Genomic DNA, 17,453 nt, shown 5'->3' on the forward strand with positions numbered 1-17,453 from the left:
GTAATCCTAAAAATGTGAAATAAAGACACTTTGCAGGTTGCTAAACCTCTTAATTGGCATAGCAGCTTATTCTACTCAGTTGAAACCATTAATTCATGAACAGATAATCGGTAATGTCACTTTCCAAAATCACATTGGATCTATACAAAAAACATCAAGGTGGCTAAAACTATACTTTTGTCTTAGATAATTTTGCTTTGAGGTTGCCAAACAAGACTGGTACATCTTGTAAAAAGACACAAATATTTTACATCATATTATGTAAGCACTATAAATAATTGAACAAAACAACAAACAGTACGTGAAAAGTTGAAATAGATCACTAAAGATCTCAAAATTGAAAGAATTCTAAATTGGTTAACTCATTGAACACAAACTGCATATATCAGTAGCAGATTCAATTTAAATAGCAATCGAACCTGAAAACTTTGATACGTTTATGATTCAAATATCCAGCATATCTTCTAGCTTTGTGAGACTGTCTAGCTGTTTGCAGACAACAGAGGTGATCAATAAGATGGGCCACATATAACTGATTACTATTTCCAGTTACACAAAATGTAAATAATTGCAGGTGCAACCTAACTTTTGCTGGGAATAAAATTGATCACTATGCAGTGTCACACATGTGTGTGGGAGACAGCTTATAGGTTTGAATAAGTGTGATTACTTGCCAAACCAGGGGTTGGCGCTGAGCTCCTTTCTCTTTTTCTCTCTCTGCAGTCCATCTGACTGATGACTCTTCCACCGCTAATGTCATTTCTGGTTTCTGCTCTCAGGGAGTAGCCCCTTCTGGACTACCCACCATATACAAAACACCTCATCATTATTCATTCTCAGTTCTCTATTATTGTGAAATTGTGTCTATAAATTTTCATTTGCCAAAACTGAAGTATACAAGGTGATATCCCCAAATCTTTTTTGGTGTTTTTGTCTCCCTTATTTACAACGGCAAGATTTTGCTGCGTAATGACCGAATAGCAGGACCTCAACATGATCATTACTTGTCCCTGCGGGTCTAGATTGGGGAACAACGGACATAGCTTGTAGAGAGTGAGGCATGGAATTAAGCACACATGGCTCTCCGCCAGGACCACACATGGACTCCTTCCCAGGTATTGTTGCTGATACAAGATAAAAAATACAATGAAACATATTTTCTTATTTTTGAGCGCATAGCCTTCCAACATTGCTGGGGGTGAGCGGAATGGGGGAACATACTGGCGCTGTTCTTGAAGGCTCTCTTGATGGCTAAGACAGGTTGTACTTGAAAATGGTTGCCAAGCAAATTGCCTGTGTCTTCCTGGTCAACGCCCTCCCCAAGTTCCTCACCTGGCCAGGTCCAGTGGCAACAATGTAAAAATATGGAAGCTCTCACTGAGACCCTTGAGCGGCATAGTTCACAAACCAAACCACCTGGATAGGATGTGTCGCTATTCAAGAGCCTCCCCACTGCAACACGGAGCCTGCGGCGAAGCCCAACAAAAGCAACAGCATTTATTTACATAGCACATTTTCAAACAAATGGTGTAGCTCAAAGTGCTTTACAAGAATTAGAAAGAAAAGTTTATAAAAAAATAAAAATAAGATTAGGTAATACTAAGTAACAAAGAATAAAGTAAGGCCCGATGTCCGAGAGGACAGAAAGAAAAATCCAAACGGACTGAAGGAAAAAAAAAAAAAAAATCTGCAGGGGTTCAAAGGCCACTGGGCATTCTACTTAACATAAATGATCTAAATCAGTCCTCATGGTTTTCAAGTTTCATATGAAAAAAATTATTGATGATGGTCATGTGGACATCTGAGTATTACTTTCAATCTATCAACGTAGGGACTGCAAGGTGCCTTGATCAGGTGGTTGTGGCACAGATTGCAACCATAGAAAAAACGGAAAAAGAACAGCAGAGAAATCCCCATGCTGTTTCAAGTGTGGGAAGGTCGGACATATGATCCCCAACTGCCCTTATCTTGATAAGCCGATGAACTAAACGCTGGGCAAAAGGAGGAAAGTACTGTGCAGTTGCTAACCCCTTATCATTTCATTTTACAGGAGTGGTGTTAATAAATGGCCATAAAGTCTCCAGACTGATGGACTCTTAACAGCAACATTTTGATTGTTGCTCGCTATTATGTGCTCCTGCAGCAGTGGATTGCTGGTAAGATCAGTCTAACCTGTTGTGGTGTTATGGGTCCACAGCTCGTTGAGTAAAGGCCATTTTTAAATAAATAATCAATGTGCTCGCGGCTTAGTGAGGGGACGTTGGGCCATAGTGGGCCGTGGGACGATCCGTAGGGTGTGGGCGTTTCTCACCTAGTGCACAGGTGAGGAACTGCCCACATTCATGATTGTCCCGCGGCTAATGCTGCAGCTGCTGTGGCCCTCGTCATTTTAAAAAGAAGCGCGAGTCGGTTGTGGGGTAGTGTAAGAAACGATCGGGAAGGGAAAAGAAATGTTCGGGAATAGAGAAAGAAACGATCGGAGAAAGGAAAGGAGAGGACGGAGGTTACCGGGAGCAGGAGAGGAAGCAGGTCGGTGAGAGGGAGAGAGCCGCGAAGAGCAAGCGGACGTGCGACGAATGGCTTCGTGGACAGCTGCATGGAAGCTGGGTGTTAGGCCGACACCCGTGTTTGTGTTGATGTCGCTCCGCTGGCGAGCAGGTAGCGGGAGTGACCAAGGTGAAAGCGACGAGCCGCAGAAGGCCGCAGAAAGGCAGCGGAAGTCGGGAGGCTTGGAGTGGCAGTCCTTGGTGTGAGCGTCCTGGAGACCAAGGAGTCCAAGTCTCGAGGCTGGGATGAGAGCCAAACCGAAGCCAGGGATCGGGAGGTCTCCAGTCTTGCGTGTGTTTGAGGAGGGCAGCTGTAGAGCGTCTTGCCTGCTGCTTGGCCCATACGGGATAAGCAGGTGAGCGATACAGAAAAGCACGGATTTGTTGATGGTTTTAAGACTGCTTCCAAAAAGATTTTAACCTCTCGTTTTTAAGGATTGTTTTTTTTCTATTTATTGGTTTTACTCCACATGTTCTTTTTATGGATTATTTATTTAATGAATTTGAAACTGCACTATTTATGAACTTTGTTTTTGTTGACTGTTTTAAATAAAAGCACTTTTGCACTTTCTACCTTCCCCTTGCTCAGTAATTTGCCTCCATTGACTAGCTCATTCGGCAACATTATCGACGGTGTTGGGTTCAAGTGCTTCAAACATCAAAGGGAGTGTGGAGCCTGAACCCACATCGTCACACCTGTATACATGGGGAAACTCTGTGGTATAGGTCATCCTCATGTGTTATCAACTATGGAAGAACCATACGATTAATCAGGATTTCATTCCTCCAAAATCGCCCCTATCTTGTAATATTGGGTGAAACTGGCCAAACATCAAAAGCAGCATAGCACGTTTCACTCCTGGGTGTTATTTGGGCCTTGTTATACTTGGGGGAAGCCAGTCCCAAGCTGTCACCATGCCATGCTCAGAGATGGCTTCTTTGGGGAGTCACCAGGCTACTCAATGTGACATGGCAGACACTGCACCAACCCAGAATGATGTCCCTTCAAACAACACTGGGCTGTCATGATCAGATGCCACACCCACTGAGGTCAACCCGGACCTTCTGTCTAGTTTACATTTTCAATTTAGGCAAACTCCAGCTTCCTTTAAAAGGAAATAATGCAACAGTGATGTCGTAAAGTTTGCCACAAATGCAGGAGGTTTTGGTAAACAGCCCATAGAGTCAACATGTCACGCCTCAGGAGCCGCATTTTGTTATTAATAATGATTTGATTTCTCATGTATCAGAATACGAGGGTGATGTGCTCTTGTTGATGCTAGTGCTGTGGACCTTCCAGCAGCAGAATTGTGAGGTAACACATGCCCATCTCCTAGGCACCTATCTGGGAGCCGAAAAAACACTGGAGTACATAAAGGTCTACTGCCCAGGGAAAAATGAGGATGTCTAATGCTTTTTCGCTTCCTGTCCGGAGTGCCAATTGCAACAGATTTCTACAAAGGACCGCACTCCTCTAGTCGACATTCCCTTCAAGCGCATAGGGGTCGATATTGTAGGACCCCGTGAACCCTCAGCTAGAGGACATAAATATATCCTAATAAATATACTAGAGTTTACTGCACAGTAACGTGATCGATTTGTGAAAATATGACCTGTTGTAAAAGAACACGTGGAGAAAGCTCAATCAGCTCAGACCTGTTGCTATGACCATGGCACATCTCTACAGGAGTTCCACGTGAGAGACCATGTGATGTTCTCATCCCCACCTCCCACTCGAAATTATACAGTAGATTCATTGGCAGGGCCCTTGCAGAATTAAGGGGAGGAAGGGATTTGTTGACTGTTTGGTAAAACAATCTATTTGTCAGCTGAGTAAGTGGGTTTATCGTGTCAATCTGCTGAAACTGTGGAAGAATCGGGACCCATTTCTCCACTCCGGACAGCCCTGTTCCTATTTTGCTCACAAATTAGTCCTTAACTTGCCAAACAATAACAGGAATTAGAAGCAGTAATCCTGTCTGTCCTGGTGGTGGTGAGTGAAAAACCTTGTAGGGCCTCTCTGATTGTGCATGACATTGTGAGGGAACCAGGGGTGAGTGCCAGATAACCCCCATATCGACTCCCAGAGGGAAAATGAGCAGAGGTGGAGCTTGACATCAAGTGTATGCTAGACCTTGGTGTAATTGAGGAAAGTTATCTGACCACTCTTTACATGACAAACAGGTACTGGCAGGTTCCTTTAACAGACTCTGTGAAGGTAAAAAATGCATTTAGCACCCCTAGAGGACACTGGCAGTATTGTGTCCTTCCAATTGGGTTGTATGGGCCACCAGCGTCTTTCCATCATCTGGTGTATAGAGTGCTACGGCACCCCAGTGCATACAGTGCTTCCTGTCTGGATGCCATTGTCATTTATCCCAGTACCTGAAAGGAACACCCACATCAGGTCAGTGCCTTACTCCAGACATTAGGTAAAGCAAGCCTCCAGATAAACCCTAAGAAATGTTATTTGGGCTAACAGAGGCCAAATATTTAGACTACCTGGTGGACAGGGGTATGGACCATCCTCAGTGTTCAAAAATCAATGCCATTCTCAAATGGACCCGTCCGAAAACAAAGAGTCCAGGCCTTCCTGGGGTAAGCGGGGTTACTACTGCCAGTTTGTTTCCTGTTTCTCCAAGAAGGCAGCGCCCATGACAGACCTGTCCAGGAAGTGGGCTCCCAATATAGTGGTGTGGGATACAAAAGCAGACACTGCATTTTGTGACCTAAAGCAGGCACTTATTACATCAGCAAATATCTTAATGGCTCCTAACTTCTCTTTGCCTTTTATCCTCCAGACCAACATTTCAGGCACAGGTCTTGGAGATGTTTCTGAGCTGGAAACTGCTGGACCGGGAAGCCAGGTATTTGACCATGGAGTAGGAGGCTCTGGTGATCAAATGTGATGTTGAGCAACTGAGGTATTACCTCCTATGCCATGAGATCAACTTTGGTACAGACCATGCCCCTCTCCAATGAATGGCAGTGCAAAAGGAATTGAACCTGCGAGTCACAAAGTGGTTCTTGGATCTCCAACCTTACAGGTTTACTGTCCTTCATCGTCAGAACCGTCCATGCTAATGCTGATACCCTTTCACGGGTTCATGACCTCTTGGTTTGGGCCACCCAATCCAACGAGTCTGGGCTCAAGGCACAGAACATGTCATGCGCATGAGCATTGGAAACAGTTTACGTGCTCAAGTAAGTGTGATTGCCACAATTTATTTGCTTTATTTGATTTTCACAGCAGGTTCATATAACTGTAAAAAAGCTCAAAACATACATATTACAGTATGTATTAATTGTCTATTAACATTGTGCCATGGAAATAACCTTACCAGCGATGCTCTTCGTGATCTTCTGCTCATTGGCTGATCGAATGGAGGGCTGTTCATCTGTAGTTTTTCCAGATAGCCATCAGGTATTCGGATATCTGCTGGCAATGACAAGCGCTTGTTTAGGTCCTATAAAAAAAATAAAAAAATAAAAAAAAGAGAGAGGAAATGCTATGAAATATTACTTCATTTCAGCTATTACTTGAAGCCCCCTGACTGCAGCATCAGGTAGTTTGAAAGATGTACGCTAAGTAGACTGAATAAAAGCTAACCGAGGTTGGTATTAGCTTACTTCTGCAGGCAACTGAACTTTCTGTGGATTGGAGGACACCAAAATTAATGTGTTGTTATTTAACTTTTCACCTGTATTTTTATACACATCGTTTTATAGTCAAGCAACATTAATGGCCATATGAGGAAAGCTTGGGACACGAATTATACTACAGAAAAATAAAGAACATTAAATTGTTTTTTCTTGGATTCTGAAGGAAACTATCCACAGTGTACTGTACTGTGTAGCTGAATAGCTGGAAGCTTTTGTTTTCAAGTGCAGCGTCTATGACTTTTTTTGATATTGGAGGTTGTAGTTTTGCTATGTAGTAGCACTCACAAAAAGAACTTGTCAAAGCAGTCAAAGGGAATATATATGGAGAATGTACCATTTGAATAGCCATAATATCATATATTAGAACAGAAAGACCCAGGCATTTTAAGCTGCTTCTTAAAACCAAAAAAGGTTCATTATGCAGATGTTCTTAAATAATGTCAACCCTTCCCACGCCCAAACAAAAAGCAACTAAGGAACTGAGTGTTCCTTTACAGAAGAACTGTGGAGTGATATTCGATGGCTAATCAAACAAAATTTAATTCTACAAGTGAAGCATGCTGAATTGTGCTGTTCAAAATGTATGATTTAAATAAGATTTCAAATGTGAATAAACAGAACATTTTTAGAAAGGAATAAGAGTACACACACTTGTCAAATACAAAAATTTATATGAAATACTGTGCATCATCTACATGTCATTTCTTTGTTTGGGTTTTATCAAATCAAAATTTTCATGGTGTTCAAAGTGTGTGAATGACCTCTGCAATATACTGTCAACCTGTCCAAGGCTGACTTCTGCATTTTGCCCAATGATGTAAGCACAGACACTAGTTTCCTGGGGCCATGAAGGGGCAATGGGTAAAATGGGTTCATTAAACAGAAGGGCAGATTTTCCTTTAACTGGCAATACCAAATATGAAGAAGACAGAAACAACATTGTGGTTTTCAAGGCTAAAATCATGTGCAATTCCCAAAATAACTTAGCAGAGTCGGTTTATTTAACTGGCACTAAAAATTATATGGTACAGTCAGTAACCTACATTTTAAAAAATAAAATACCAGCTATTTCAGTTTAAACTCAAAATATCAGCTTGAACACAGAGCCTTAGTGAATTCCCGGTACAGTTGCATTTTTCTAATTCAATGTAGTCAATCTGGATATCACTTTTATGTGATCTAATTGCATTTATATGACAGTCTAATTGAGGTATTAGTATGTTATGCAGTTTTATGGTGGAAAAACGTAATCTAGTTTTCAAATATCCTAACAAAAGAAGGGTAACAAGAGCAAAATTATTCAAAGATGGATTAAAAAAAAAAAAAACTATTTTACTGTAAGCAATGAACTACAACAGAAATGAGTTAAAGCAGGATGAATGACAGAGCCTGGGAGAGCTACAGAGAGAATTTAGGAAATTCACATTAGTAATCAAAATGAAGGAGGAATGTCAGCTGGGTATTTGTGCATGTTTGTGATAAAAGCAGCATGTGGTTCCAAGACAGCTGGTAAATCTTTAAGCATTATGTTCCAGATCTAGTTATAGTTCAGGGCTGAGATGTTTCTAATTCCAGTGCTACAGTTGCTCTTTGGTGATTAGGAAGCAATCACATACAAATGTAACTGTAGGAGTGAGGAGAAAAACCTCTCTTTTGCAAGATATAATGTTTAGCGGTATTAAACCCTCTTCATCATTTCCTTGTATAGGAAACTGCATATATGCTACAAGTGTTAGATTTACAATATAAAATGCTAAATATATATATCAGTAACATGACTTGAAGCATAATACTGAAACTCTGCTTTCTTTTGAAGAAGCAAAATATAGCCAATTATTAACAAGATGAACAAAAAATACTGTCCAGTAATAATTATCACTTGAATGAAAAACATTTGTTAAAACATGTACAGCTTAAATGAGTTAAATGTCATAGGTTCATAAATGTAGCCTTAATCTAGCAGTAACTAGTTCAGAGATTGCCTACGTGTTATAAAACATTTAGTGGTGTAATATTGTTTTTACAAGACTGCCTAAAAAATAAAAAAAGAGGATGTTACGCAGAATATAGAAAATTCAATAAAAATTGCTTAAACATAAACAAAGCTGTGGAGGACCAACAATTCACACTTACACAAAGTAAGGCTATATTAATTCTAAAAAATTTTAAATACTGTTTAAGGAATTGAATGTATTGATTTTTCACTAAAAAAGCCAAACCTCACCCATTTCATCCATTTAAAGGTTTTGACGTGAGAATTAAAATATGATGCAAAAGAATGGAGAATCTTAAACCCACAACATTGAGAATGGGTCTGTGATAGGAAGTGTATATAGTAAAAGCGTTTTCAGCATGTAACTTGGGGTGTGTCCTTCAAAGAATCACCAAGTTTAAACAACCCATCAAAGTTTTCTCAGTGTGACTAGTGTTCCTCGGATTAAAAGGACTAACTGTGCAGTTTGAAAACAGAATTTCTTTTGAAACTTGAAAATAAATACTGAAATATAAAATAAACCACTTCAAAATTCTAATACATAATATGATTACAATGGCAAACTTTTTTCAAGACAATTTAGTAATTCCAAAAATAATCAAGACGACAGGATGAAATGAAAATTACATATAAAGCAATTTAACTTGACATCTCCAGTAGAGGGCAGAATATGTAGAACAAAAGGCATGATGCCTTACTGCCGAAATGCTATTAGATCACCTATGCTGTCATTGGATGAGGCACTGCAGACTACCTTTACTCAATGATGCAATTAGACATTTCTGGGCTGGCTTTTAGGCCACAAGGTTTTAGCTCAAACCTAGTCTCTAAATCACAGCATTAACCTGGATAAATCACTTCAAACCCAATTGTGGTCTATTTTTAAAATAAATATACCAAGTTAAGTAACTGCTATGTATTCCAGCAGTGTTTGAAGCTGTCTTGGTAAAAGGTGTCTACAAAATGAAGGTAATGAATGTAGCATATATTGCAGTATCTTCCTGCACTGTGCTTAAAAATTAATTTCAGCTGTAAAATCTCCAGTCAGAAAGGTTTTCTTCATAATCCTAAACAATATTGCATTTCTAGTCTATTCACATATAAAAATAATATTACTCAGTCAACTATTTTATTTAACTTACGTGTACTTATAAAATAACAGAAGTAAACAATTCTTGTTCTCAAAATCTTCAGTGTCAATGTTTCCAAATGTGCAATAACTTCGAAGGAGTAGCCACCACTAGGTGATGCTAGAATGACACTTCTTGTGCTTTTCTGAGCCATCACTGTAAAGGGATACTGGCAACCCCCAAGCACAAAACCCTCTCACAAAGTTTTTGCACAGATACAGGTATGTTAGCTATCCTCCAAAATGTTACATGATGTGTTATTAGGGGTTATGAAATTATCAGTATTCACAACAGCATGATAAGGTGAACTTTGGTGAACTACACAAGAACTGCATGTTAAACATGATATTGTTGGAAAACAAAAAAAAATGCTGTGTGAGAATGAACACATTGCAAAACAATATCAGAAAAACCAGAGGTGTCATTTGGTCGGAGAAAACAAATGACTGCAAGGCAGCAAGGAGTGGGCAACCAGTTTAAAAAATTAAAACCTCAAAACAGGTGTGTCTTCTTGCATTGCCTTACTTTTTCATCATTAAAAGCAAGGCAAGAGACTACAACACAATGATTAAAAAACCTGTAAAAAATGAACCTATTAAGACAGATGTTTTGAATTGCATGAATGTTTACAGATGCATGCTCATATACACTGCAAAAATTTTATATACTGTACTTGTGCTTTTTTTTTATATCTGTAAATCTGTATAGTGCTGTAAGTGTATTAACTGGGAAGAGTACTATATTGAATAGATGGAAGTTTACTTCTAAAACAGTAAAAAATTATGTAAATATAATATAGACAAACAACATGTATGCTATATAATGATCACCATTCCAGTGCACTTTAGAATTCCAGGTTGTTACAGTACAATTTTTTTCTGTATTTTGTTTGCAGTTAAGTGGTGAAATAGGTTAAGTCACTTGCTTATTGGCACACACAGAGTGCTTTGGAAACAGGGTTAAAATACTTAGTCTTGATGTTTAAAATGCAAGGCCTCAGGCACTAGGCCATACAGCCAAGCATTTTCTCAATAAAACCTAGCATTTTTCTCAACTTACATCACTCCTTTCTATTATTCATACCTAAAATCACTAATGGGGCAGGTGTGTCAAAGATATAACAAGAAACTCTCCAATCTCTACTCGGAAAGATCTTATCCAATGAAATGAAGTAGATTTTGGAGGCTTTGAAAGACTTTCTGAGCATGCAAGCAACACTGTTGGTCCTGATTGGTCCATGCAGGTAGCACTGGTGATGCCTATTGGTTGCTTAGTGTACACGTATTCTTTAAACTCCTGCTCTTTTAACAGCTTAATCATTATTACTAATACTACTTGACTTGGAACCAAAAGTTCAAAGCAGTAATGATAGTCTTTGCACAATTCCAGTCATCTCAAGAGGTGGAGGTTACGCCTTGTCATTAGGTCTTCAGGGCTGGCAAATAGATTAAACTTGGACATATGGAGAAAGAGCATGCTTTATGGTCTCTTGTCTAGGTCTTTTTCTCTGGCCTAATGTACTACAGTACAGTCTTTTGAGGTGCTACATCGTGATCCTCCCTTGCTGGTGAGGGTTAATGATCACTTAACTTTGTTTTTCTCGCATAAATAAATGGGTTGTTTTTATGTCTGGTCTCTCCTGTTTGTGCACACCTTGCTGTCCTTTGCTGACCTCCATTAAGCACTCGCTCACAATTGTGTTACAGGCTGTAGTCAGCTGTTGAGGTCTGAAGACTAAACTTACTATCCACCACGAAATATTAAAAGTCAAAATAACAGAATACAATCACACTGTCCGTCTTGAGAGACGCTGCTATTTCTCCAAGATTATAAATAACAATGCTAGTAATCCTAGAGTCTTATTTTCAACAATTGATCACCTACTAAACCCAGGTAACTCAAAGGAATGCCTCCTAAGTGCTTCCAGTGAAACCTGTGAGGCTGTCGCTGTATTTTTCAATCAAAAAATTAATGATATTAGAAATAATATAGTATATCTCCCCAACACTAAGGATCACCCTAAACCCCAACATCCTGTTATAAACAAATTAAACTCTTTCACTAGGATAGATTTACCTGATTTACAAAAAATAATATCTCAATTAAAACCCTCCACCTGCGTCCTTGACCCGATACCAACAAGGTTTTTCAAAAAAGTATCAGGCGTGCTAATTGATAATGTTCTTGACATAGTAAATTCGTCACTAGATACTGGGGTCTTCCCAGACTGTCTTAAGACTGCTGTAGTTAAACCCCTACTTAAGAAACATAATCTTGACCCCTCGGCTCTTGAAAATTTTAGACCCATCTCTAACCTGCCCTTCTTAAGTAAAGTTCTGGAGAAGGCAGTCATTATGCAGTTAAATGACCACCTCAATAAACATGCTATTCTTGATAAATTTCAATCAGGTTTTAGAACAAATCACAGCACAGAAACTGCACTCGTTAAAGTAGTAAATGACTTGCGGGTAAATGCAGACAGAGGCCATTTATCTGTTCTCATCCTCTTAGATCTGAGTGATGCATTTGACACCATTGATCACAACATTCTTAGAAATCGCCTTAGTCAATGGGTGGGCCTCTCTGGCAGTGTCTTAAATTGGTTTGAATCCTACCTGACAGGGAGAAAATATTTTGTTAGTTGTGGGAATTACAACTCAAGACACATGATATCCAATATGGTGTTCCACAAGGCTCTATCCTGGGTCCGCTGTTATTTTCAATCTACATGCTTCCGTTAGGTCAGATTATCTCAGGGCACAACGTGAGCTACCACAGCTATGCTGATGACACACAGCTGTACTTATCAATAGCACCTGATGACCCGATTCTATTGATTCACTAACACAATGTCTGACTAGTATCTCAGAATGGATGAATAGTAATTTTCTCAAGTTAAATAAAGAGAAAACTGAAATTTTAGTGATCAGCAATAATGGATACAATGAGGCTATTAGAAATAAACTGGATACATTAGGATTAAAAGTCAAGACGGAGGTAAAAAGTTTAGGGGTGATTGTTGACTGTAATCTGAATTTTAAATCACATATTAATCAGATCATTAGGACAGCATTTTTCACTTAAGAAACATAAGTAAAGTTAGACCTCTTATATCACTGAAAGATGCTGAGAAATTAGTTCACGCGTTTGTTTTCAGTCGACTAGATTACTGTAACGCACTCCTCTCAGGACTACCCAAAAAAGATATAAATCGCTTGCAACTAGTGCAGAATGCAGCTGCTAGAATCCTAACTAGGAAAAGAAAATCAGAACACATCACACCAGTCTTAGCGTCACTACACTGGTTACCTGTGTCATTCAGAATTGACTTTAAAATTCTGCTTATGGTTTATAAAGCCTTAAATAATCTCGCCCCATCTTATATATCGGAATGTCTGACACCTTATATTCCAAATCGTAACCTCAGATCCTCAAATGAGTGTCTCCTTAGAATTCCAAGAACAAAACTTAAAAGAAGTGGTGAGGCGGCCTTCTGCTGTTATGCACCTAAAATCTGGAATAGCCTGCCAATAGGAATTCGCCAGGCTGATACAGTAGAGCACTTTAAAACACTGCTGAAAACACATTACTTTAACATGGCCTTTTATAACTTCATTTTAATCGTAATTTAACTTAATCCTGATACTCTGTATGTTCAATTCATCATAACAACTATTCATGGTGGCTCTAAAATCGGTACTGACCCCTACTCTCTTTTCTGTTTCTTTTTCCGGTTTCTTTGTGGTGGTGGCCTGCGCCACCTCCACCTACTCAAAGCTTCATGATGCTCCAACAATGATGGACGGATTAAAAGGAAGAAGTCTACGTGACCATCATCATCATCAAGCCCTTCCATGAGAATCCTAAATCCAAAGAGGACTGTTTCATTTATGTTAGGTAGAATGCCCAGAGGGGACTGGGCGGTATCATGGTCTGGAATCCCTACAGATTTTATTTTTCTCCAGCCGTCTGAGTTTTTTGTTTTTCTGTCCCCTGGCCATTGAACCTTACTCTTATTCGATGTTAATGTTGATTTATTTTTTATAATTATGTCTTTCATTTTTCTATTCTTTAATATGTAAAGCACTTTGAGCTACTGTTTGTATGAAAATGTGCTATATAAATAAATGTTGTTGTTGTTGTTGATGCCAGGACTCCCCTTCATGGTGTACAAGCTTTTGTGGTGGGCTACACTTACACAGCTTTTCAGTTACAAATTCACTTGGGTCAAATTTTCAAACCAAGAAATTTAGCTTGGCCACACTTTTTCATTGGACGGTAAGAAGCAGGTAACAACAAATTTTAAACTAACACAAATGAATGTGTTGAAAAATAAGTAATGTTTATTCATTGTTTCCCCTTTAAAGTTGGTCACATCTGACACAGGCATATCAAAAAGTGTGTAAGATAACAATAAAAAGCTATAACTGAACTGAAACTGAGGTAGTAGCAATACTTTTTTTCCACTTTTCAAATAAAATATAAATAATTGCTTTAGTGGTGATTCTGTATTTGAATGTTATTAACACTGGACACCAAGCTTTGATTTAGACTTAAATGTTCTGTAATATTTGATTTTGTAAATGCATAGTTATGCAGCGTTTTCAGAAAAAGTCAGAGTCAGACCAAAAAAATGTTTAAAAAAAAAAAAAAAAAGAGCCTAACCTCCATGGAAATCCGCCGATGGACCCGATTCCTTAAGCATACACCAGTTGGAGATTGGATCTCATCAGATGATGTCCCTGAAGCCTGATCACTCTCACCATCTGAACCTATTTTCAGATTCTCATGGACAATGTCTAAAAAAAAAAAAAAGCAAGTTATACAGTTGCCTGATTAACTCCAGAATCTGTTTTAGGCATTACCACTACATATTACTGAAAACATCTATAAGGTAAGAGTGAATTTTTTTCCCCCCATAAGTCATAACATTTCTGTGAACAAGATTAAGCATAAGATAAATTTAACAAAAATATCTTTAAAACTCAATCTAGACAATCGAGGCAAATTTTTAGTCCAAAACTTCCAATCTATAATGCATGTACTCAATGACTGCTTTGTTGTGAGTATATATTAGTTTGACACCTTTATCCGAGGAAATCTGCATGACAGGGATCTTTGTTCTTTTTTTTACATTTGGATCATAAGAGGGTATGTTCATTTGCAAAGGGTCATAATGGATCAGAGGCAGGACCTGATCCAACACCTTTGAGGTTTAGTCTGATGCAATTTCAAAAACGGCACACTGTTCATTAATCTTTAAACCAGTATTGTAATTTTGCATTTAATGATCTTGGTCATAATGCTCAGTATGATAAAGTTGAACTAAACAAAGCCTAATTATTTATAATTATTTAAACATTTTTTTTTTATCAAAAGCAACATTCCTTCAGTTTACAAATGCAATGACATGACATTGATCCATATATGATAATGTGTTGCATAGCCATCCTTATTTATTGAACAAATACAACAGTTATTTTCAATATTGTTTAGGCTAGAATTTACAAGGTGGTTGTGAAACAAGTTTGCCCACAGTTTTGAACATTATCTGGCAAAAGATCTAGTAGTTTTTTTAAAATACATAATTCCAATAATTACAGATGAACAAATCATTTATACTTAGACTTATCTGTAGCCCTCCTAAAAATATTTTAAAATCTAAAACAAACATAAAATTAAGTACCAGAATTCAGAAAGGCTCATGCATTGTAGAAGTGTTATAAATAACTGATTATTTTTAAATTAATAACTTTTTGAGGAACAATTATCTCAAAGCGCTTCACCAATCACATAAATTGTACAGGATTTTCCCCTTTGGCTGAGGAGTCTTGACTTACATCATGCACATTTACTTGCTGAACTACAAAATGTACAGCCTTGCAAGCACTCAATCTATTGTATGTAAAGTTTATTCATAATTGGTGCAACCAGCTACTAGCCACATTCACTCTAAATGGGAATAGCATTCATCAGCGCATTTGTAATGAAAGTTGCTTCAGAACAGAGTCACTTTATGCTTCATACAATTGGATGCATAATTGCTGGCAATAAAATAGAGTTACCCACGTGGAAGTAATTTACAGTAGTTTCAAGTGACAGCTGTGGATAGAACTTTAAACAAACCACAAAGCCTCTGGGTAAAATGATCAAACCTACATTCATAAATATATTAAAACAATACAGGTTTTCTATTTTAATTCAGCACCAAGTTTATTATCAAGTATACAAAGTACAATGAAGTTCTTACTTGCATATTTCCTTTAGACTACTGACACTTATACCACAACACAACAGCATAATATAAAATGCTACATGTTAGCGGTATATATAATAGATTACTATATAATGTATACTTTTGCAGCATAATAAGAGCTACCTTGCTACTACAAAAAAGTTTGTGTCAACAGTCACAAAGATGCATAACAAGTGTTCTACTCCCCCTCATCTAATTCTCATGACATAAAATTACCTGCCCTCATTTTTATAGGCAAATTGATTATAAACTGTTTGTTGGCACCCGAGAAGAGCCATTTTTCACAGTGGAGAAAGTCTTCTTCGTTTGCAGTGCACCGAGTAGCTCTGCATTTGCCCACATTATATGTAGATGAAACAGGAAACAAGACATGACATGATAGGAATGTTCTGACGTGTTGCCCAGATAGAAGGAACAACACAATCTGTATAACGCAGGCTAGGGTTACGGTCTACAGAAGACCTCCAGAAAAGAGAAAAGGTTTTTGTCCTGGCAGTTGGAGAGAGAAGCAGGGTCACCCTGACATCACCACTTCTGACACTTAATGCTCTCCATAATAAGCCAGGAAAAACAGGAGCTCAGGGGAAGTGCATTTAGTTTGGAAGGAGTTTACAATGAGTACTGTTTTGTTTCATTGGATTTACTGGCTTTTGTAACTATCCTGCAGCTGTTTATTGGATTCTGCTCTTGGATTTGTGTTTGGTATTTACTTACCTTACGCATGCCTATTGACAGCTCCTTTGTGCTATTTTGAGCTTTTCTTGTTGTTTCTTTCTTCTTTCAAAAGATATTTTCATTTATACATGACAATTGTTTGCCTTTTTGTCACAAGCTAGAGTTTGTCAACAGTTCCTCCCTCTTGTAAGGAATTTTTGAACATTTAAGTTTATTGGTTAACTTCAATTTTGTTACTCCATTTTTGGGTTTGGTTAGGCCAAGGCCTGCTGCTGTAGTTTGAGGTGAGCTGAAGTGGGTGAGTCTCATTTGGGTGGGCTAGTGAGGGTCCTGGCCTGTTTTAGTAGCTTCCTTTGGAGACCTCTAACCTTTTCATCATGTTTGAGACTCCATCTCATAACAACATTCCTATCGTATACCTAACAAAGATAGGACTGCCACCCTGAAAATAATACAGAAAATGCAATATCTACAAGAAAAAGCCATAACTAGATGATGCCGCAGCGATATTGTCAAACTGACTTGCTTTTCTTTTTGAATATTTTGTTTTGTTTCTTAGAAATTGTTTTGGAATTTTTGATCTTTGTTTTATCTCATACTCATCTTCTCACCACTTACCCTGGTGAGGGTCATAGTGGCAGCAGGCCACACAGATTTTCCTAGACTTCCCTGTCCCCAGCTACAGATTGCAGCTCTTTGTAGAGAATTCCCTGGCTTTTCCAAGCCAGTCGAGAGATATAATCCCTGTAGCATGTTCTGGGCCTGCAGCAGTATTTTTGAATTATTTAAATGCTGGATGATGTTTATTTAATTTATTTAACTAAGTAATAATTTTGTGATGGCCAGGATTTTTCCTAGTATCTGTCAGACAGGGTGGCAGCCAAGAAAAGCTGCCCTGATTGCAGTGATGTTTCAGGTATGCTAAAGCAGCTAAGATACACCTCAAATTCACAACTCTCTATGAATTGCAGTGTATGAGCAAAACATGCTACAATATTTTGGCATTATCATGGATACACACCATCACTTTGCCTGCCTGAGTTATGAATTATTATGAAACAAACATTTCAATTCCATTTTTTAAAACTTACATTTACATTTAAAAAAAAGCTGTTGAGCTTTTCTGGTTTTAATGAAAATGTCTGCTACTCCACAGTGATCAAATATTAAACAAATCGTTTTCACAATTT

General features: G+C 38.2%; 1 protein-coding gene across 3 annotated transcripts in view; it reads right to left on the reverse strand.

Moving 5' to 3' along the window:
* The window catches only part of cdk17 (cyclin-dependent kinase 17), a 141,684-nt gene that overhangs the window by 36,654 nt on the left and 87,577 nt on the right, over positions 1 to 17,453 (reverse strand). For all 3 annotated transcript variants that reach the window (XM_039761268.1, XM_039761269.1, XM_039761270.1), the window contains 2 exons: positions 13,998 to 14,131; positions 5,888 to 6,013 (listed from right to left, as the gene is read on the reverse strand). In XM_039761268.1, the coding sequence (XP_039617202.1) occupies positions 5,888 to 6,013; positions 13,998 to 14,131 (260 nt within the window). The remainder of the gene's footprint in view (positions 1 to 5,887; positions 6,014 to 13,997; positions 14,132 to 17,453) is intronic.

Source organism: Polypterus senegalus, chromosome 8, assembly GCF_016835505.1.
Source record: "Polypterus senegalus isolate Bchr_013 chromosome 8, ASM1683550v1, whole genome shotgun sequence".
Taxonomy (NCBI): domain Eukaryota; kingdom Metazoa; phylum Chordata; class Cladistia; order Polypteriformes; family Polypteridae; genus Polypterus; species Polypterus senegalus.